Consider the following 22427-nt stretch of genomic DNA (forward strand, 5'->3'; position numbering starts at 1 on the left):
GCTGCAGGCAGTGAGGACCAAAGCCGTGAGTTAGATAAGTGTAATGCCCCTGTCCCAGTTAGGAAACCTGAACGGAAACCTCTGGAGACTTTGCGCCCCACCCAAGGTTTCCGTGCGGTTCCCGGAGGTTGCCGGAGGTTGCAGGTAGTGGAAGCAAGTAGGGAGACTGACAAAAACCTCTGGGAACCACACGGAAACCTTGGGTGGGGCACAAAGTCTCCAGAGGTTTCCGTTCAGGTTTCCTAAGTGGGACAGGGGCATAAATCTGTACCCCTCAAATTAAGGAGTGGGGATGGAAATGAGGCCTGAAGGAATGACAGATTTTGGAGAAAAGAAACATTGTTACTGTTCAGGGAATCTAATGTGTCAGATTATCATGTCGATAGAAATGTAACCACTGTAGCTATGGCCTGACATAGGTAGTCTCGTTCACAGTCTTATTTCAGTCTGTTTGTTAGCAATATGTCAACTGAACAGATTTACATCTACAGTGAATAATTACTAAATGCTGACTTTGGATTGAAAAAAATCATTTGAGGCGCAACGTAAATGTAGCACAATTCAATATTCATGTCAATTTTTGAATGTTATTTTTAATCCATCCTATTTTCAGGAATCAGATGTTAACAAGAAGAAGGCTGAACGTGTAGGGGAAATTGAAGAATCCATACCTCCTGATTACAGACTTACTGAACAAACTGATCCAAAGGTTTGGCCCAAGCATTAGTATGAAATATTCCACTGTTTCAGTAAAAAAAATCAGCTTAAAACTATTGCTTTGTGCAGATAGCTGGAAAGCTGTTGATGTATGTAAAAACAAAACCTTCATAATAATTGTGCAATAGGTGAAATGATCTTAACATCTTTTGGAATATGTATTCCATTGATTCATCCATCTACATAATAACTATATAATAAAGGGCTGTTAAATACATTGATCAAATAGGTTTCTTGCTGATGCCATATTTACCACCAAGAAGCCAAAATACTTTGTTATGTTTTTGTTATATTTTTACCAACTGATTTTTATTTTAAATAATTCTAAAAGCTTCAAAAATAATCAGATGTTTGTGTTCTTTTTAACAGGATAAAGGTAAACCGGCCTCTTCCTTTGTTGCACCAGGAGCTAAACCAAAGGTAAATATAATATTCCAATGATTCTCCATTTCAATGAGAAGTTACTTGTAGTAAAACCTTTAACTCATCCACAATGCTACCACACACCTATACTCTTTGCAGTGGCTATTTAGCAAACTATCCCATGCATCTTTGAGATATGGAGGGAAATCCACCTTCTCACAGGGAGAATGTGCAAAGTCCACAAGGACAGCACCTGAGTTTAGGGTGGAACTTCACTGTGACACAGTATTGCTGTGTCACCCTACAATTTAGGTTAGGCTCATGGTCTTATTGTGCTACGGGTAGCGATGAAATTCATTAAATGTCTCACCTCATGTCAGGACAGGGTCAGCTTCAGCTGTGACATTCCCAGTTATTATTTATGCAAACATTACAGGAGAGTTGATAATGAAGCAAAAAATCCTAAGGCAGAGCAACACCAGACACAAACGGAGAAATAAGGGCCTGTCCCAATTAGGCGACTCTTTAGGCGATTGCCAGGAACTAGTTTTAATGGAATTCACCTACGACACCTGGTGACAACACCTAGGTCAACCTACAACAACCTACGAAACCACAAATTGTCGCCACTGCCGCCAAAGATTTTTCAACATGTTGAAAATTTGGCGGCAGTCGCCCATAAAATCTCCTTTCGTGGAATTTTCACGGTGAGACCAAGTCTAGTTTGGTCGACAGACACAAAATGCTAGAGTAACTCAATAGTTACATATCAATAGCTCAATAGTTGTTTATTGTCATGTGTACCCTGAGGTACAGTGAATTTTGATTTTACTAACAGTCATACCAAAAAAAAATGTCATCAAAATTAAACATAAACAGTCACCACAGCAAAAGCAGGGACCCACAGCCATCAAGTCAAATGTCCAGGCTACACACACGCTCTTCACCGTGATGTGAGCAGAGTTGCACCAGCCACTTGTCACTCTCTCTGCAATCCCTGTCCGCCCGAACTGTCAGAAAGCCGCCCCACTCGCACCAGACTCCAGGACGCTCCCCTGGCGCGACGTCCCCGCAATCACAGAGACCACTGCACTCACGGCAATCCCTCCGAGTCCCCACTAGCGCAGGCAGCATAATCTTGCTTACAGTGACCTCGCACTCCTCACTGTGATGGAAGGCAAATAACTTTTACCATCTTCCTCCTTTCCTCCTGCGGTCGGGGTGATCTAAACATCCGCAGTCGGGGCGGTCGCCGATCAAAGCCCCCGCAATTGGGCGATCGAGGCTCCCACGATCGGGGCTCCTGCTGCTGGAGCTCCCAAAGTCGATCCCTAACAAAGGGACCGCCAGCTCCACGATGTTAGGCCACAGTGCAAACGGAGACGCGACACAGAAAATGTTGCATCTGTCGAGGAAAGAGTTTTTAAAATGTTTCCCCCAACCCACCACCACATAATACAAAAACTAAAGATTAAGTAAATCATACAAATAAAACAGACTAAAAACAACAAAGAACAAGACAGGCTGTTGGCGGGGCTGCCACTCATGGCGCCACCCGGTGGTCTGCGGGACAGGCAGCATCCCTGGAGAGAAGGAATGGATGACGTTTCGGGTTGAGACCCTTCTTCAGACTATCTGAACCATCGGTTTGAACCAGCATCTGCAGTTCCTTCCTACACATCTAGTTTGGTTGAAATTCTTCTGATGTTGTCGGATGTTTTTCAAAGTGTAACTCCAACACAGTTAAATCCAATGTCAGAAGGAAACCAAAGCATATCTGATCACTTCCATGGTTTGACCATTCACTGAGAAAACTATTGATACTTATTCACATCATGGAAAGATGTGAGCACTATCATTTGAGCAATATTGTTCAATACCTTAACAAATCTTCCCAGGACTTAACATGTTTAACTAATTAAGAGGATAAACAGAAATAATAATTAAGCACTCTAGTCAGTAAAGTAAAATCGTTCTGTCAACTCATTCACCTGAGGCATTTGAAATGCAGCCACATGACTAGCATTAGTTTATCATGGCATCATGTTTGGCAAAGATATTGTGGACCAAAGGGCCTGATCCGGTACTGTTTAGATTAGGATATGGCATATGTACACATAGTTGTACAAAAACAGAATGCTAAGAATGTGCTTCATCCTTTTTTTGTGTTGAGCAACATAAGAAATAGATCAAAGTATTTAAATATAAAATTATCAGTGAAGTGAAAGTATCCCTCCTCTTTAACATTATTCCTTGTGTTTCTGTCCCTTTAATTTCTGCTTTTTTTAACCTTCAAATTTTGGAGGAGGAGGCTTTAGCTTTGAGATGCTAATATCATCCGCTCCCATTTTTGCTTGTTGCCATAGAAGTGCAGAACTGGCCATTTTTCATGTGTATAGTAGTTTTAGTGGAGTATCCTGGATCTGTAATATTTGTGTTGTCACATTCACTTCCAGTTAATGAAAAAGGAGGAACTCATAGATCGTTTTTCGTCAGATTTCGACTCCAGTTCTTCAGCTTCACATTCTGTGGAACCGGTCTCCAAACAGAAAGAGGTAAGGTCATTACCAGCACTCTTGTGCATGTCTTCCATCCTTGAAATTGACCACTTCTCTTCAACACTCATAATGCATCTTGCACTTCAATGTGAAGAAAATAGATATACTAACTGTTAAACCCCTGCTTGTTTGTCAAAAGCAAAAATGCATTTCTATGGGCTCAGAATTTATTATAATAATTAATGTTGCTATATTAGATTTATTAATTGGAGTCTCATTACATAGAAACATAGAAAATAGGTGCAGGAGTAGGCCATTCGGCCCTTCGAGCCTGCACCGCCATTCAATATGATCATGGCTGATCATCCAATTACATAATAAATATTTAAATTCTGAATTCATTTAGCCTTGCTTCTTGATCCAGATATGATCCATTCTATTTTCTGGGTTTATAAGAAGGAACTGCAGATGCTGGAAAATCGAAGGTATTTCCTTTGCTCCATAGATGCTGCTGCACCCGCTGAGTTTCTCCAGCCATATAACCATATAACCATATAACAATTACAGCACGGAAACAGGCCATCTCGACCCCTCTAGTCCGTGCCGAACACATAATCTCCCCTAGTCCCATATACCTGCGCTCAGACCATAACCCTCCATTCCTTTCCCATCCATATAACTATCCAATTTATTTTTAAATGATAAAAACGAACCTGCCTCCACCACCTTCACTGGAAGCTCATTCCACACAGCTACCACTCTCTGAGTAAAGAAGTTCCCCCCCATGTTACCCCTAAACTTCAGTCCCTTAATTCTCAAGTCATGTCCCCTTGTTTGAATCTTCCCTACTCTCAGTGGGAAAAGCTTTTCCACGTCAACTCTGTCTATCCCTCTCATCATTTTAAAAACCTCTATCAAGTCCCCCTTAACCTTCTGCGCTCCAAAGAATAAAGCCCTAACTTGTTCAACCTTTCTCTGTAACTTAGTTACAGCCCTTTTGTCTATTTTCTGGGCTGCCTGCTTGCTCCGTTGGTGCTGCTCAGCTTTGAGGCTTGTTCTATGACAAGATTGTAGAAGTACCCCTGATAGCTCTCCACTCCATTTCCCCTTTCTCTTTCACACTGTGTCGCGAAGAGTAGGTGCTTCATCCCCTCAATTCTGGTGTTTTAACAGAGCACTTTTACTTGAGATTTTCAAGCTAGAATAGATTGCCAATCACATTTTCACTTGCGTAATTAAGGTCCTAGGAATGAGTAGGTTAACCTATGATGAGCGTTTGTCGGCACTGGGCCTGTACTCGCTGGAGTTTAGAAGAATGAGGGGGGGGGGACCTCATTGAAACAAAGAATACTGAAAGGCTTAGATAGAGTGGATGTGGAGAGGATGTTTCCACTGTGGGAGAGCCTAGGACTAGCAGTCATAGCCTCAGAATTAAAGGATGTTCTTTTAGGAAGGAGATGAGGAGAAATGTCTGTATTCAGAGGGTGGTGAATCTGTGGAATTCTTTGCCACAGAAGGCTGTGGAGGCAAAGTCAGTGGATATTTTTATTGCAGTGATTCTTATTTTATTTTAGATTCTTGATTAGTACAGCTGTCAGAGGTTATTGGGAAAAGGCAGGAGAATGGGGTTAGGGGGGATAGATCAGCCATGATTGAATGGTGGAGTAGATATGATGGGCCGAATGGCCTAATTCTACTCCTATCACATATGACCTTGTAACAAAACTGAATCACAGTAACTCCATCATTTACAAACAGTTGACGTGAAATTTCACTATAGAGTTTTGAGTATGTGATTAATGAAGCTATTTATTGCGCATCTGTCCGTAGGCGTGCACTATACCTCAATGCATTTCATATAGACAATTTATAAACTCTTGCTTAGTTTTTCAGGAACTCATTCTCTTTGTAAATCAAGGAATAGCTGAATAGCTTACACATTCTTTCATGCATTAATTTAAGCTGATAAATAAATCAACCATCTCTGGCTGATTATCCCATGCGGAACCACTTCTTCTTCTTCTTCTTGCATATGGCGTGCACAGACTAAATTTGTAGGATAACTTGTTCTATTTGATCTTATTTGATTGTGCACGGCGGGTTGATTGCATTCGTCGAAACAGGGCGGACCACGTGAAGGTTGCAATCTCCCACCCCATGGGGAACCACTGAAGATGTCTTAGTGATGGGTCAACTTGTCTCTTGGCTTCCATGCCAGGATGGCAGATGCCAGCATGTTCCGCAGAGTCCGGGGATCATCAAACTGGCTGCTTCAAACTTGTTGCTGGGGTTAAATTGTCACTGATCATCACACTCATCCGAGAAAAATAACTGTAGACAGAACTTGCAAATAGATATCCTTTAGACATGTGTTTGTATGAATGTGGCAGTGGCCCATGTCAGTGATCTTGCCACAATTTTTTGGCCTGTGAACAATCATGCAAGTTGGAATTGACTACAAACCAAAATGTATATTTCTGCTAATTTTCCTTATTTGTTCTTCAACAGTCAAAAGAAAAACCTGCTGCTAAACCTGATACTAAGAAAGCCCGTAAATGCTAATGCGAGCAAAACAGGTAACTATGTATGAATTTTAAGCATGTATGGATATCTGTGAGTTTGACATCCCTGCCGACATTAGATAGCGATATGTTCCATAATGAGGAAACAAAAGAAGGGATATTAATGTTTTCCAAAATCAAGAACCAAATATAAACTTCCCAGAGTCTCAAGAGTTGGAACCTCCGACAAACTCAGTGATTTTAGTATAGGAGCAGGTAGGTTCTACTGCTGTTGTACAGGGTCTTGGTGAGACCACACCTGGAGTATTGCGTACAGTTTTGGTCTCCTAATCTGAGAAAAGACATTCTTGCCATAGAGGGAGTGCAGAGAAGGTTCACCAGACTGATTCCTGGGATGTCAGGACTTTCATATGAAGAAAGACTGGATAGACTCGGCTTGTACTCGCTAGAATTTAAAAGACTGAGGGGGGATCTTATAGAAACTTACAAAATTCTTAAGGGGTTGGACAGGCTAGATGCAGGAAGATTGTTCCCGATGTTGGGGAAGTCCAGAACAAGGGGTCACAGTTTAAGGATAAGGGGGAAATCTTTTAGGACCAAAATGAGAAAAACATTTTTCACACAGAGAGTGGTGAATCTCTGGAATTCTCTGCCACAGAAGGTAGTTGAGGCCAGTTCATTGGCTATATTTAAGAGGGAGTTAGATGTGGCATTTGTGGCTAAAGAGATCAGGGGGTATGGAGAGAAGGCAGGTATGGGATACTGAGTTGGATGATCAGCCATGATCATATTGAATGGCGGTGCAGGCTCGAAGGGCCGAATGGCCTACTCCTGCACCTAATTTCTATGTTTCTATGTTTTGAAACGGCAACCATAATGTGGGTTTTATTTCATTGCAAAGACACTATTGGATCAACATTCCAAACATATATGTTAATCATTATTCTTTATTTATATGTTTATATATCACTGGCCAATTCATTGCCTTGCCTGGCTGTTACTGCTTTACATAGACACATAGAAAATAGGTGCAGGAGTTGGCCATTCAAGCCAGCATCGCCATTCAATATGATCACAGCTGATCGTCCAAAATCAGTATTCGATGGCAGCCCCACATAAAACAAGCTAAAGAACACTAAAACATACATTTAACACATACAAACAACAAAAGAAGGAAGGGACAGACAGACCTTTGGCGAGGCCGCTATTGCTGGCGCCACCTGGTGGACAACCACATGTGAGCAATAGCATCATGCTGGGTAATAAAACCAATGGATGATAAAGGAATATAGCATGATTGACCATGGCAGAGGCTGGACAGTTTGAAACTGCAGGATGATTTACCTTTGTCACTGAAAAACGAATTCATTGTTTTGTTATAGGCTGCTTTGTATGTGCAAGCAGCTGGAGAAGATATACATCTACATTCAAAGAAATGAAAACAAAAAGAGATGAAAGATGGAATGGGCAGAGGGGTTGTTCCTGAGGAAAGGAGATCATTGCAAACACTGAGGATATAAAGAATAGAAATAGGAGCAAGTCATGATCCCTGTTGCTTCTCTGCCTGCCATTCAACAAGATCATAGTTGATCCAGTACTTGTACATTTCCTTTCCAATGACCCTATTCCATGATTCCCTTCAGGTCCAAAATACTATTGAAATCTTAATTATACACAATTTAATTACGCATCCACAACCAAATTGAGGTTGAAAATTGCAAAGAAGTGCAACTCTCTGGGCAAGAAAATGTTTTCCTCTGAGCTTGCACTGCTTGGACTCTCCAATGACTGCATCTGTCCTATGGTGTAAATGTCTCATTCCTACAGATAAGGTAGGATATATTTGTGGTAGAGGAAGTGCAATCAAGATTGATCATAATGATATTGTGCTGAGTTAATCGATGAGGGAAACAAAATCAAGCTGTGGCTATATGGTCAAGAGGTCAGAAGAGTGAGATTAAATATACAAAATTCTCAGAGTAAAATTATGAAAGTTGCTTCTCTAGGCTGAGGTAGCTAGAGGTAGAGTGTTTAGTCTCACAACATGGGGGTTGGCCATTCAGATTGAAACGGGATAAAATGACCACTCTAATTAATGGTAATAAATTCTTTGGAGGCTTAGTGCCTGGCTTGAATGTACTCAGCAACCAGCAGATTTTTAGATATAAAAGGACTTGGAATTTTTGCAAGAACAAAGTAAAAGATTAGATGATCTTAATGATTGGCAGAGCAGGCACAATGAGCCAAGAAGGCTACTACTCCTTTTTCTGTTCCTCCTCTCACCTTGCTCTGGTTTCTTTGTCTCAGCATCTGTACTATCAATTCCTATAATAATCTTGTAAGTTTTATTAAGATCACTTCTAGCCAATCTTGTACAATTTCTCCTTTAGCACATCACATTAATCAAACTAGGACATTTTACAGGGTGCTAAAAATAATGTATCGATCCTCTGGCATGGAGACCAAACCTGCAACCTGCATGGAATTAGTTGCTATAACGGCACATAAACATTCCACATCTCCTGACTCAGCACACTCAGATGCAGCTTCTGTTCACGATCAAATGACTTGTTTCTCAACACAAAGTATTTCCTGCATTTCTCTTCTTTCCCCCAAAGTGGATAATCCCATATTTGCCCGCATTGTATTCCGTATGGAACCACTTTGCCCTCTTGCTTGACCTGTATTGTTTTGTGTACTCTACATGTTCACTTCCTTGCCTAGTCTCATGTCATCAATAAACCAGAATGGAAAACAAAACGGAATGTTACATATCCAAAGATGGACACAAAATGCTGGAGTAACTCATCGGGTCAGGCAGTGTCTCTGGAGAAAAAGGATGGGTCTAAAGAATGATCTCTTATTTTCTCCAGAGTGTCTATATTTGGTATAAACCAGCATCAGCAGTTCCTTATTCTTACATTAAAGTATCCCAAGTCGTTAATGTAAATTATAGAGCATGGTTCAATATTGATCGTGATCGCTGTGGTTCCCAGCTGGAAAGAGGCAACAATTCCATGAAAGACGTATTATGCTCCTACTACTTCTGCCCATTAACCCCAGCCCTCTGCATTGGAAATTTGTGATGTCATAGTATTCGTGGTATATTTTATGTGGTTAATTATATCCGTTGGTTCCATGTTATCCACTTTGCTGGTTATATCCTCAACATTTGTAATTACATTTGTCTACTGCTATTTTCTTTGTAAAATGATGTTCACTCTGTTCTAATCATATTGCTACTTAAGTGCCAGTTATCAAAGGTCTTCAACAATTCATACAACTTACATAATGCTAATACATCTCTCACCTCATTCATTTTGATTCCAGAATCTAGGGAATTTTGGAAGATCATGACTATTGCATCCACATCTCTGCTATCATTTAAAAAAATTGGAATAAAGGCTGTAAGGGCTTTTGTTGGGTTCTGATTATTTTAATCTTTCTAGAAAACTTTTGTCAGTTAATGGCACTGAATGATAATCTGAAATATAATTATCTTCCACATGTATATCAATCCAATCTGTCAACTTTACACGATGTGAAAATGTAATTTGAGTGCATAACACCATTATATAGTCAGAGAACTTGTTGTACTCGCCATTCAGCAACTTTAAACTTGCACTCATAACTATGCAGGCATTTCTTACTTAAGGGCCTGTCCCACTTACGTGTCCTTGGCACGCAAATTACGCGACCTCGTGGTTGCCTTGAGCCACGACGGTCCCACGAAGGTCGCACGCAATTTCATGCGTACGCACAGCCGTCTGGAGCGTGTGACGTCATTTGAAGATGAACACAACGCTGGAGTAACTCAGCGAGACCGGCAGCATCTCTGGAGAGAAGCAATGGGTGATGTTTCGTGTCGAGACCCTTCTTCCGTCTGAAAAGAAGGGTCTTGACCTGAAACGTCACCCGATGCTTCTCTCCAGAGATGCTGCCGGTCCCGCTGAGTTACTCCAGCATTTTGTGTCCATCTTCAATTTTCTTGGCCCCGCTCTGGGAGTAGAAGTGGGGGCGGATCCGGACTGCAACGGCCGTGAGCCCCAGGCCGAGCTCGGCGATCGTTTGCCTGCTTCTGCTGCTGATGGAGGTGAGACGTTGCGTCGAGCCAGGGTCTTGGGCCTGTCCCACTTTGCCCGTCAGTTCCGCGACAGGCCGGTGGCGCGCGAAGATTTAGTTCGCTACAAAAATTTCGGAGCCCCGCGCGATGTTGCGCACAACTACATACCCCTCCACGCTTCTCAGTGGGACCGGCCCCGCGCAGCCATACGATGCCCGTGTGCCTCAACGCGACCACGAGGTCGCATAATTAGCGTGCCCAGGACACATAAGTGGGACAGGCCCTTTAATCTTCTGTCACACCCTGCTTGATCTGTCTTCTTCAGCATAACCCCCTCATGTACTTAACTAGTTTTTCTAATGGATATTCAACAACTATTTTGTGGAATGATTAGTATCAAATTTTCGCCACTCCATTCCTAGTGGGAGCTATTTAATTTTTGGTCATTTTCTCCCTCTCACATCAACACTTTTCATAAAAGACCAGCAGAAGCTCTTGAAGAATTGTAACACTGGTGGAGTATACTATTTCTACATTCAGTTACTTACTGGCAGGAGAGCAGGAATCCCCCTAGTGTTTATCCCCATTTACTTTTGGAACTTTAATCTAATGATTTGTCTTCTTCCTTTGCAGCTCCTGGTTTCCAAACTGACCACTGTGCAAGTTTTTTCTTCCTTGGGAATATGCTTCTGTACAAATATCTGTAGTTTCTAATTAATTTTCCAAAGATCTTTATGGGGAGGTTATGAACAATCAACTTTGAGAATGATTTTAACTTTAGAACTTAGCTTTACAGCATTGTATGAAATATATACTCTCTGAAGGTTCTTAAACTGGATTTATATATTTAAAATTTGTTTTCTAAGTGGGAAGGATAGTATATTTGTAGGAAATGTTTACCACTAATATGTTGTATAAATAATTAGTGTTACATTTTTGATGCTGTGTGTTAGTTGTTGAAGTTCAGTTCTATTTCTCTTGTCTGAATTGGGGAACATCTCAAGACTATGCACAGTGTTGAATTACTTCCCCTGAACCAGACTATTCATAATCTTGGTGTTACATATAATCCTGGGATAAGCTTCTGCCAACATATCTGCACCAGCAGGAGTACAGCTGAACATTGTAACTGTGTCAGACTCCTCCCTGCCTAGCCTGTGCTGCCTCTGGAGCCTATTCTGCTCCCTGCCTACCAATTAGCTCATCAAAAGTTCAAAGGTCTGTTCATTGTCACGTGTACCAATTAAGGTACAGTGAAACCCGATTACCATTGCGTAAATCCTAACTCATCAAATCCCATTGTAGATTCACAGATATACATTGATACTGGGTCTAGAACTATGAGTTTTAAAATGCTCCTGAGATTGGGGTTCTTCACAACCATAGCCTTCTTTATCCCTGCAACCCTGTTAGAGGAGTGCTTCTCCAATTCTGGTCCTTTGGAGCAATTAAGATTGGTTTGGCACCCATGCCTTCTGTTGCTTGGGTCCTGGCCACTGAAATCCATTAACAGGACAGCACTGCTGACTCTGAGATGCCCCTTAATGCATATTACTTTGCACAGTAATTTGCTCACATGTCCTACTATCGCCTTATGAGACAGCATAATAAACTCCTGTGAAGTGCCTTGGAACATCTAGCAGTGTAAAGGATACTATGAAAAATAAACATTGACATTTAATTTGATTGTAAAAACCCAAATCAAGCTTCTGGGTTGAGTTACATTTTTTTCTTCATGCAGCACAGCATTAAAATGTGTTTAGGTCACAACTATTCATTTATATTTACAGAATATTGCTTGGGTGTATTGTGTCACATGGGTACAAAGAGAGTCGAAAAATAAAATGCAATGAACAGAAAAAGTGTGATTGTTATTTACGTGGATTGTCACATATATGGAGCTAATATTGGGGAAGAATTCCAGTCCTCACAAAACTTCCAAAACTTAGTCACCTGCTGTACAGATAGACACCATCCCAGTGTCTGTACATGTGTTTGATATTCAACAAAGTGTGTTCAATGCTAAATCATTGATCCATCAGTTAGTGATGCAAGATGATCTTTGTCTTAAGTTCTGATCAAATCTTTCTGGCCAAGTATTTCTGGACAGTAAATTTCTATAAAGGTATTTATAACTTTCCAATAATCAGCATGTGTGTATCAGGCTAACTTGATTCCAGCCCTAACTACAGCCTTGGCACAGAGACAGACCAGAGCTGAATTCCAAAGGTGAAATGAAAATGACCTATCTTGCCATCATATAATTAGTGTAGCATCAAACCGTTCCTACATAATTAATGTCAATTGGAGAAAACTCGTTAGCAAATTATTCACCACCTGATTCCAAAAGGCTTTCCATCATCTGCCAGACATGTTTCAGGATCGTGGTGCTTTATTCTTCAGATACTGTATCTGGACAACACTTAGATAGCTCAATTGCATCCACATTACAGCAGCCTGTTCAACTGGCAACTTGTACCTTTATGCCCCTGTCCCACTTAGGAAACCTCTGGATATTGATGAAACTTTTTGACTTTGCGACCCACCCAAGGTTTCCATGCGGTTCCCGGAGGTTTTTGTCAGTCTCCCTACCTGCTTCCACTACCTGCAACCTCCGGGAACCGCACGGAAACCTTGTGTGGGGCGCAAAGTCTCCAGAGGTTTCCGTTCAGGTTTCCTAAGTGGGACAGGGGCATTACTACCTCCTCTACACACTGGCTGCATTGTGCGCTATCTGGAAGAGGCACTGCAGTAACTAGTATGGGTAGTTTGATATCACCTCTACAAACTAGAAGACCAGAAGGTACATGGTGATGCCATCAGCTGAGAGTCACCATAAGGATATGGAAATATATTACTGTTGCTTCATAACAATTAGGTAAACATTATGGAATACTCTCCCTAGGCGGCGCGACTCTCGCGGTAGGCGGCGCGACTCTCGTCTGCAGCGGCCTCTGCAGTCCGTCTGTGTTTTTATTATTTTATGTCTATGTTTTTATGTAGTTTTTGTTATTTTTGTTGGGGTATGTGTGTGGGGGGGTGGGGGTGGTGTGGGGGGGTTGGGGGTAACTTTTAAATCTCTCCCTGCACGGGAGACCCGACCTTTTCTTTGTCGGGTTGTCGTTGGGGCTGCAACGAGGAGCGGCCTCCAACAGGAAGACCGGGGGCTGTGGTGCCGACTACTAACCTCACCGTCGCGGAGCTGGCCGAGTCCAGAGCGGGTGGAGCTGTGGTGGACGCTGCTGCGGCCCGACACCCGGAGATTCGGTGGCTGCAACTGCGGGTTTGGCGGACAGTGACACCGGGAGCCCGCGGGTCCCTGGAGGGAGACCGCTTTTCGGGGCTTCCGCAGCGGCGACTTCTCCCGCCCGAGTTGCGGGATTGAAGAGCTCCTGGAGCGGGGCCTTACAGCACCGCCCCGCGCGGCTTGGAATGGCGGCGGGTCTCTGCGAGCGCACGCCGGGGGCTCTAACACCAAGACCCGGTGTGCGGCCTTGCATCACCCGGCGTGGCTTTAATGGCAGCGGGACAATTCGCCATCGCCCGCCGGGGGCTTTGACTTTGACTCTGACATCGGGGGGGGAGAGTGCAGTGGAGAGATAAGTTTTTTTGGCCTTCCATCTCAGCAATGTGATGGATGTTTATGTAAATTATGTTGTGTCTTGGGTCTATTTGTTTGTAATGTATGGCTGCAGAAACGGCATTTCGTTTGGACCTCAAGGGGTCCAAATGACAATAAATTGAATTGTATTGTATTGTATAATAGTGCTAAGGGAGTACCTTGATTATATCCACAGCAACTGGTCAAAAGAAATGGCACTTCGAGGATGAGATTTAAATGTGATCTAGCAACAAGTCATGAAATGACAATTTAAAAACGTACATTCCACATTGATTTCACTTAGAGGCAGAATTGGTGAATGAATATAATAACCAATTAGAAATAATAATTCCAACTGACCTGAAGTGAAGCATCAAAGTTTAATGGTAAATTCTGTTAGAATATGCACAATCTGAAGTCACTGTGGAAATGCTTTTTGGATCTCAAAGTTGTTTGATTGAGAAGCCCTGCTCTAAACTTACCAGCATTAATTTTCATTCACCATAAGTTTAGTTTAGGGATACAGCACGCAAACAGACCCTTCGGTGCGCCGACCAGCGATCCCCGCACATTAACATTATCCCACACACACTAGGGACAATTTACTATTTTACCAACCCAAATCACCTACAAATCTGTACGTCTTTGGAGTGGGGGTGGAAACCAGAGCTCCCGGAGAAAACCCATGCAGGTCATGGGGAGAACATACAAACCCTGTACATATAGCTCCCAGAGTCAGGATGGAACCTGGGTTTCTGGTGCTGTGCCACGTTGCTGCCCCACAAAGTCATATTGATGATCAAATCATCTTGGCACGTGAAATTAATTTCAATGCTCAAAATAATTGTGCCATTTAAGTAATTAAATGCTGAAGACAATGAATTAAAATAGCAAATGTGCATGCATCTATTAAAGTTACATTTACAGAATTAAATAAACTAAGGATCACACAAATAGCAGCCCAATATTACCATTTACCAACATCCATTTATTTTCACACATGCTGACAAATAAAATCTCAGTCATTTTACATAACTGATTCTTCAAATTAAGCTGTGGTTCATGACCTCCAGATGCCCCCACTGTGCTTTACAACCCATTAAGTACTTTAGAAAAGCAGTCCCCATAGGAATGTAGAAACAGACAATTAGCACACAGGGTCTCAATGACAGCAATATGATAATGAGCAGATCATCTGTTCTAGATGCTTGAGTGATAAGTGTTGGCTAAATTTCTGGATTAACTCCAATGCTATCAAATAGCCCACATCTGTTGCTGTACAAGTCACACACTAAAAAGGACAGGCTGGCTAATACTGAAGCTTGGGGATTTGCTGAAAGCTCCCATGAATGGTTCTATTCTGATAGCCAAGTCTGAACGCACTGTTGTGTCAAATACTTGGCACAAATTGGCACAAATTCCCGCTCTTCTTTGCTTGGTTTGTAGAGGCTGCCCATGAGACCTGACGTTGAGCAGACCAGGGTCAGCAGCAGTGAGATTGGGGCTCGAGTCTGCACCCCAACTAGCACAGTCAGTACGGTCCATAGCTGGGAACTGGCAACAACCACTCCATGTGTTGACAAACCATCTGGATCTTACAGTCTCTCATCATTTCCTGCAGAATGTGACGGAATCTCCTCGCTTCAGCTCAGAGATTTCTATAAAATAATAACTTAACGGGGCTGGAACTAGCAACCAAAAAGACAGGGGGAAACAGCAGTCTTCACCATATTTACAGGAGCTGTACAGGTCAGACTTCAGTGCTGAGCAGCTACTTCACTAGCCTGGCACAGACCAGACTGAGCTATGGGGCAACTCAATACTTATTTTTGGCCAGGATCCCAGCACAGCTGCGCTGCTAGTAACACATCTCTATGCAAGGGCATAATGACCCCATTTTATATTAATTTTATAGCAATGGTGTACCCAAGAAGACATCTGAACATTAAGCACATACTACTGTGCTACAAATTATTAAAATGTACCATGCTCACACAAGGCTGAGGGAGATCTTATAGTTCTGTATAAAATCATGAAGGGAATAGGTCGGGTGAATGCACAGAATCTTTTACCTAGGGTAGGGGAATCAAATACAAGGAGACATCGCTAGAATTTAGAAGATTGAGGGGGGATCGTATAGAAACTTACAAAATTCTTAAGGGGTTGGACAGGCTAGATGCAGGAAGATTGTTCCCGATGTTGGGGAAGTCCAGAACAAGGGGTCACAGTTTAAGGATAAGGGGGAAATCTTTTAGGACCGAGATGAGAAAAACATTTTTCACCCAGAGAGTGGTGAATCTCGGGAATTCTCTGCCACAGAAGGTAGCTGAGGCCAGTTCATTGGCTATATTTAAGAGGGAGTTAGATGTGGCCCTTGTGGCTAAAGGTATCAGGGGATATGGAGAGAAGGCAGGTACAGGATACTGAGTTGGATGATCAGCCATGATCATATTGAATGGCGGTGCAGGCTTGAAGGGCCGAATGGCCTACTCCTGCACCTATAAAAATCTAGTACGAACCAGAGGTGCAACCTTTTCTCTCAGAGGGGTGTTGGGTAGAAGGAACAAGCAGCCAGAAGAAGTAGTTGAGGCAGATACGATAACTGCATTTAAAAGACACTCAGGCAGGTACATAGAGTAAAGGTTTAGAGGGGTTTGGGATAATGCGGGCTAATGAACGATATCTTAAACAAAGCATCTTGGTCAGCACGGGCTGAAGGACCTGTTTCCCTGCTGTGTGTAGTTTACAATTGTTTTTCAGATAAAAAAAGAAATGTTCTGTTGCACCTATGAGCCTTGCAAAACACAACAAGAATTTCCAGGAAACGTCCAGACAGAATCAATGGTCTAGAAATAGTATAATGTCGAGAGAGCTGGTTAAAGTGGCACTGCACCAGTTCTGTGTGAAGCACCTGCCATCAATATTATTTTGCTTGTGAGGCACAAAACTCTGATTATTACCAACCACTTTCTGTTATTTGCACTATCAGTTTATTTATTCATGTGTGTATATATTTATATCATGGTATATGGACACATTTATCTGTTTTGTAGTAAATGCCTACTATTTTCTGTGTGCTTAAGCAAAGCAAGAATTTCATTGTCCTATACAGGGACACATGACAATAAACTAACTTGAACTTGAACTTGAACAAGATGTACACAAAATAGAACAACAGTTGCAGAATGAATCAGGCATATCATCATATCTAGCCCCTGTCGATATTGGAGCTCTTGGAAGTGAGTTTGAGAAAGGATTGGAGGTAAATGGGTGCAACAGAGGAAGGGGGATCCTGGAAGAAATGATCAGGGAGATCAGGAAGGATTTTAGGTTTGAGCAAGAGAATATTTAAATAAAGGATGTTGATGTCTGTTAATGAAACAATAGCACGGGTGTGAGTAGAATGGGGAGCCGAAAGTGTCAGTGGAACCTGAGATCAAAGGCAGCGAGCTTGGGGTGGGAGCATTTACTAAAAAAAAAATTCCTCAGCACGGGATTAGGTAATGTTGATGCCCTCTAAATTAGACTGAAATAGGCCCCAAGCCTCTAAACAAGGCCTGCTTCAGAGTGCATGGCTAATGTTGTGTGTGGGGCTTCTATGCACAGTCAATTTTATTGCAAGTGTCATCAAAAGGAGTTTTGCACCATATTCAACACCTAGTGAGTTGTGGTTAATTGATATTGCCATTGAATTACTCTTCAGATTTTAAGCTCCCCAACCATGTACTGATCTTATCAAAGTTCTTGTCCATCCATTTGATATTCTCCTCAATTGTTTCCGTTGCTTGTTGAACACACCGGAGCTGTGAACCGTTGTCCTTCAAAGATTCAAAAAACCTTTGGACCTACGAAATAAAGTAATGGAGGTTTTCCTTTTCATTGAGAGCAAAGGGTCAAAATTAAAGTCGATTAAAAATGAAACAAATGTCAATCAACAGCTTGCCGCAAATCATTAAACAAGTTGCAGCCAAATGCAGCAAATTTAATTAAATCAGCACAGACATCGATACCATGCTTCTGCAAAGTCACTTTTTGTGATCTGCTCCAATTTATCATCATCATCCAGCAACCAAGCTGATTCAAAAGAGCAAAATAATGAGGAAGGAAAATCAGAAGAGAGAAAAAACTGGAGATGTTTCAGTAAGAATCACAGTTCCCCTAATGGATTAGTGGTAGCACAAAGTCTTAAAGATAAAGTTGTAATTATATGTTATCTTCTGTTGTATATAAAATGAGATGATCGCAGTCAAGAGATTAATAGGATCCAGTTTGTATATTCAGACTCAACAATGTAGTGCCAGGAGGGAGCACTACTGCCAACCAGAAGAGGTCCAATTGTGAGCTTGCATGTTTCTGTACATGTGCAAAGGTCTGTGTGTGTTGGGATCATTTTGGCTCCAAGGCCTTTAGTCATTTGCTTTATCAGATAAAACTGCAAACATTCATTTAAACTTTGAAAATGGGTGGAAATTGTTTGAACTCCAAGGTCCTCGAGTCCACAGCTCCTTGACAATAGAACACAAGTAGATTGGTAAAGAAAGCATTGGTTGGGATACTGAGTCAGAGAATCATGTTGTGGCTTTAGAGGACTTGTTAAGACGTATTTGGAGCATTGTGTGCAATTCTAGTCCCCCAATAACAATAAGGATATGGAGAAATTGGAAAGGGTGCAGAAGATCTTCTAATCCGGAATGGATTAGAAGATTTTAGCTATATTCATAGCAAAAAGATTTGAGTATAGGAGCAGGGAGGTTCTACTGCAGTTGTACAGGGTCTTGGTGAGACCACACCTGGAGTATTGCGTACAGTTTTGGTCTCCTAATCTGAGGAAATACATTCTTGTCATAGAGGGAGTACAGAGAAGGTTCACCAGACTGATTCCTGGGATGTCAGGACTTTCATATGAAGAAAGACTGGATAGACTTGGCTTGTACTTGCTAGAATTTAGAAGATTGAAGGGGGATCTTATAGAAACGTACAAAATTCTTAAGGGGTTGGACAGGCTAGATGCAGGAAGATTGTTCCCAATGTTGGGGAAGTCCAGAACAAGGGGTCACAGTTTAAGGATAAGGGGGAACAGCATTTCGTTCAGACTGAAAGGTCTGAATGACAAATAAAGGATTCAATTCAATTCAATTGGACCGAGATGAGAAAAAAAAAATTCACACAGAGAGGGGTGAATCTCTGGAATTCTCTGCAACAGAAGGTAGTTGAGGTCAGTTCATTGGCTATATTTAAGAGGGAGTTAGATGTGGCCCTTGTGGCTAAAGGGATCAGGGGGTATGGAGAGAAGGCAGGTACAGGATACTGAGTTGGATGATCAGCCATGATCATATTGAATGGCGGTGCAGGCTCGAAGGGCTGAATGGCCTATTCCTGCACCTATTTTCTATGTTTCTATAAAGAGAGACTGGATGAACTTGGATTGTTTTCTCTGAAACAATGGAGATTGAGGGGAAAGCTGATAGAAGTATATCAAATTATGAGAGGTATAGATGTGGGTCCGAATTTTTATACCAGGGCGAAAATGACAAATACTAGAGGGCATAGCTTCAAGAAGAAATGGGCAAAGTTTAAAGGAGATGTGCTGGACAAGAGTGGTGGAACATGCTGCCAGGGGTCGTAGTGAAGGCAGATATGATAGTGGCATTTAAGAGGCTTTTGGACAGGCAGGGAAAGGAGGTATGTGGATCAAATACAGGCAGAAAAGATTAGTTTAACTCAGCGAGGACATTGTGGGCTGAAGGGCTTTTCCCTGTGCTCTATGTGTATCTGTATGCACATAAAGATACGGAGTGAAGATAATATGAAGATGTAATATTGGAGTTATGCTGTCACCTGGTGGAAGACTACAACAGTATCAGATCTCTTGATACTAAGAAAAGTGGGGAAATAGAAGATGAGACTTGAACAGCATGGGCTCTGCAGTATTGCATAATTAAGTTGCTATGTGAAGTTAGCAGAGTCTGAGTCAAAGCTAATAAACACAAATGAATGCTTCTCTATTTGTATATATTTGTGCATTTTGCTCTGCAAGCAATTAAATATCAACATTTATAACATAAAGTAACAAAATTAATATGTTTGACTATTTTGGCCATTTACCCACCTCTTCGAGCTTGGGCCTTGTTGAATAGTGGGATAGAATACCAGTCACTGTATAAGCAATTGATTGTGAACCAAGTTCAAACCTAAAGAAATGAAATAAATAATAATATTTCTAAAAATGCTGTCGTTGTTTACACCATAGCAACGTCACAACAGGTTAACAATCAAAGTTCAAAATGAAAATTATCTCCCTAACCCAATAAATCCGTGTTATTTCATCTGAAACTCATCATGTACCCATTATGCAACAAGGTGAATTACAAAAATCTGGTCAAATTATCAAGTATAGCAGGGAAATGCTTTTAAAAGGTTTGCCCATAGATAAATAAAGAGATACATCTAAAGAAACCTTTCATTATTCCCAATTGATGTGCATTCAAGATGTGCAGACACTATAGTGGCATTTAAGAGACTTTTGGATATTATTATGCAGGAAATGGAGAGATATCAGAGATGGGCTTGGCACTCACATAAGCAATAACCTCAAATGGAAAATCAATTCAAATCACATCTACAAAAAAGCCAACCAGAGACTCTTCTTCCTCCGCCAGCTCAAGAAGTTTAGAGTAAGGAAACACCTCCTAATCAAATTCTACACAGCCATCATCCAAAGCATGCTCACTTCATCAATTACAGTCTGGTTCAGCAGTTTAGACACTCACTCCCGTAATAAATTACAACGCATAGTTAACAAAGCATCCAAAATCATCAGCACTCCCCTTCCATCAATAGAATCACTCCATCACAAACGGTCTGTGTCAAGGGTGAAGAAAATCATCTCTGATCCCTCCCACCCAGCTCACCACATCTTCCACCTGCTGCCATCAGGAAGGCGCTACAGCTCACTGTCCGCCAAGACATCTCGATTTAAAAACAGTTTTTACCCACACGCAATCCGAATTCTGAACACACTATGATAACAGCACATATCCTCCCCATGCATGTACTGTATATTGTATGATGTTGTGTTTTATGTTATGTTTGACGGGAATCAGCCTACCTTGTAACATCCTGTACTGAACCTGAATTCCACCAGCTTGACTGTGTGGTCATTAAATAATCTAATCTAATCTAATCTAATCATGTTCGGCACAGACATTGTAGGCCAAAGGGCCTGTTATTGTGCTCTTTGTGTTCTAAATGAGAAATATGTTTTTCAAAAAATCAAAAGAAGAACCTTGAAACTCCCTGACAGCGATCTGGATATCCTGAGAAGTTAAAGACAGAAGTACATTAAGATTCTGATACTGTTTTCAAGAAAACTGTAAAGAGTCATAGAATCGTACAGCATAGAAACAAGCCCTTCGACCCAACTTGCCTATGCCGACTAACATGCCCCATCTACACTAGTCCCACCTGCCTGCATTTGGTCCATATCCTTCTAAACCTATCCTATGTACCTGTCCAAATGTATTTTAAAGCTGAGAATTGGGACAATTTCCAAGAAACATATTTCATAAAGCATCACCATAATCGTAATCTAAGAGTTTTTAGCTGAAGAGTGAAAGAACATCATAAAGTAAGTGAGTCATTCTAAAATTGTAATTGTTATTAGTGATTGCCATTGGAGTCTGGACTATGACTTTAGGTGCTTATAATTTAGATTAATGTCAGATGTAGGACAAAATATTAAGTACTGATTTTTTGCCGTTGATAGAAGCTAATGGTAAAATGAGTTAAGGGGAGAATGCAGAGAGTCTAGAAAGATAAATGGACAGAATAAGGTGTAAGAGTTGAGAAAGGAAAATGTGAGGTTATTCACTTTGTTAGAAACCACACAAAACCTCATTGGAATCTAGAATGATTTAATTGAGGCAGAATTTTCCCAGTGGGGTTACAGATTAGATGCCCAGAGTTTGGCTCCTCAGCCGAATGTTAAGAACTAGGTCTCATTGATTAAGTGATGTCTATATAGAACAGGGATAGGGAGACATTTCTTCATTCAGAGGTTTGTAAATTCTGGGAAATCTCTAACTCAAAAGATCATAGATGTACAGTGAGTCTGGGTTGATCCTGTGGCTTGAGCATAATGATGCCCGTGAGGTTATAGATGTGGTGAAGTACATTTCTGCTCACGGTTGCCCAGTATATGAGGTGCCACATTTAACTCATTTGTGTTGCCGTATAATATAATAAAGGGTGTTCTTAATGTGCAGAGGGGACTCAAGATGGTTAGTTGAAGTCAGTCATCAGATGCATCTGCAATAGGTAGATAGGGAAGGATTTGTCACATATTAGTTCTCTTGCTATGTGCTGCAGAGCCAGACTGCCCCCTGCAAGAATATTCCAAAATTTCCATTTCTATTAAACACAAACCGATTTGTTTAATTCTCCTTCCCATTCACACACTAACCTTTCTGCCCTAGATCTCCTCCATTGTCAGAGTGAGGCTAAACGCAAATTGGAGGAACAGCATCTCATATTTCGCTTGGGCAGTTTACAGCCCAGTGGAATATTGATTTCTCTAACTTCAAGTAATCCCAGCATTCCCTCTCTCTCTCCCCCACCCAAGTCGCACCAGCTTCTCGTTTTCACTCTACAAACAGCTAACAATG

General features: G+C 41.5%; 2 protein-coding genes and 1 long non-coding RNA gene across 45 annotated transcripts in view; 1 reads left to right on the forward strand and 2 right to left on the reverse strand.

Moving 5' to 3' along the window:
- cast (calpastatin) overlaps positions 1–12025 on the forward strand; it is a 174194-nt gene extending 162169 nt beyond the window's left edge. For 38 of the 39 annotated variants that reach the window (XM_033017307.1, XM_033017317.1, XM_033017344.1 and 35 more), the window contains 5 exons: positions 614–709; positions 1087–1137; positions 3537–3635; positions 6087–6154; positions 10797–12025. In XM_033017307.1, coding sequence (XP_032873198.1) covers positions 614–709; positions 1087–1137; positions 3537–3635; positions 6087–6140 — 300 coding nt within the window. In that variant the 3' untranslated portion in view covers positions 6141–6154; positions 10797–12025. The remainder of the gene's footprint in view (positions 1–613; positions 710–1086; positions 1138–3536; positions 3636–6086; positions 6155–10796) is intronic. The other variant, XM_033017345.1, reaches the window with a different exon arrangement.
- A 2706-nt stretch (positions 12026–14731) lies between these two features.
- Positions 14732–15883, reverse strand: LOC116970803. Its single transcript, XR_004411323.1, has 2 exons — positions 15761–15883; positions 14732–15505 (listed from the first exon to the last, which is right to left on the reverse strand). It is a non-coding gene; the product is annotated as an uncharacterized LOC116970803 (long non-coding RNA).
- Positions 15884–16920: 1037 nt separating this feature from the next.
- Positions 16921–22427, reverse strand: part of erap1 (endoplasmic reticulum aminopeptidase 1) — a 65739-nt gene continuing 60232 nt past the window's right edge. For all 5 annotated transcript variants that reach the window (XM_033017350.1, XM_033017352.1, XM_033017354.1 and 2 more), the window contains 2 exons: positions 19874–19955; positions 16921–17609 (listed from right to left, as the gene is read on the reverse strand). In XM_033017350.1, the coding sequence (XP_032873241.1) occupies positions 17457–17609; positions 19874–19955 (235 nt within the window). In that variant the 3' untranslated portion in view covers positions 16921–17456. The remainder of the gene's footprint in view (positions 17610–19873; positions 19956–22427) is intronic.

This window comes from Amblyraja radiata, chromosome 3 (assembly GCF_010909765.2).
Source record: "Amblyraja radiata isolate CabotCenter1 chromosome 3, sAmbRad1.1.pri, whole genome shotgun sequence".
Taxonomy (NCBI): Eukaryota; Metazoa; Chordata; class Chondrichthyes; order Rajiformes; family Rajidae; genus Amblyraja; species Amblyraja radiata.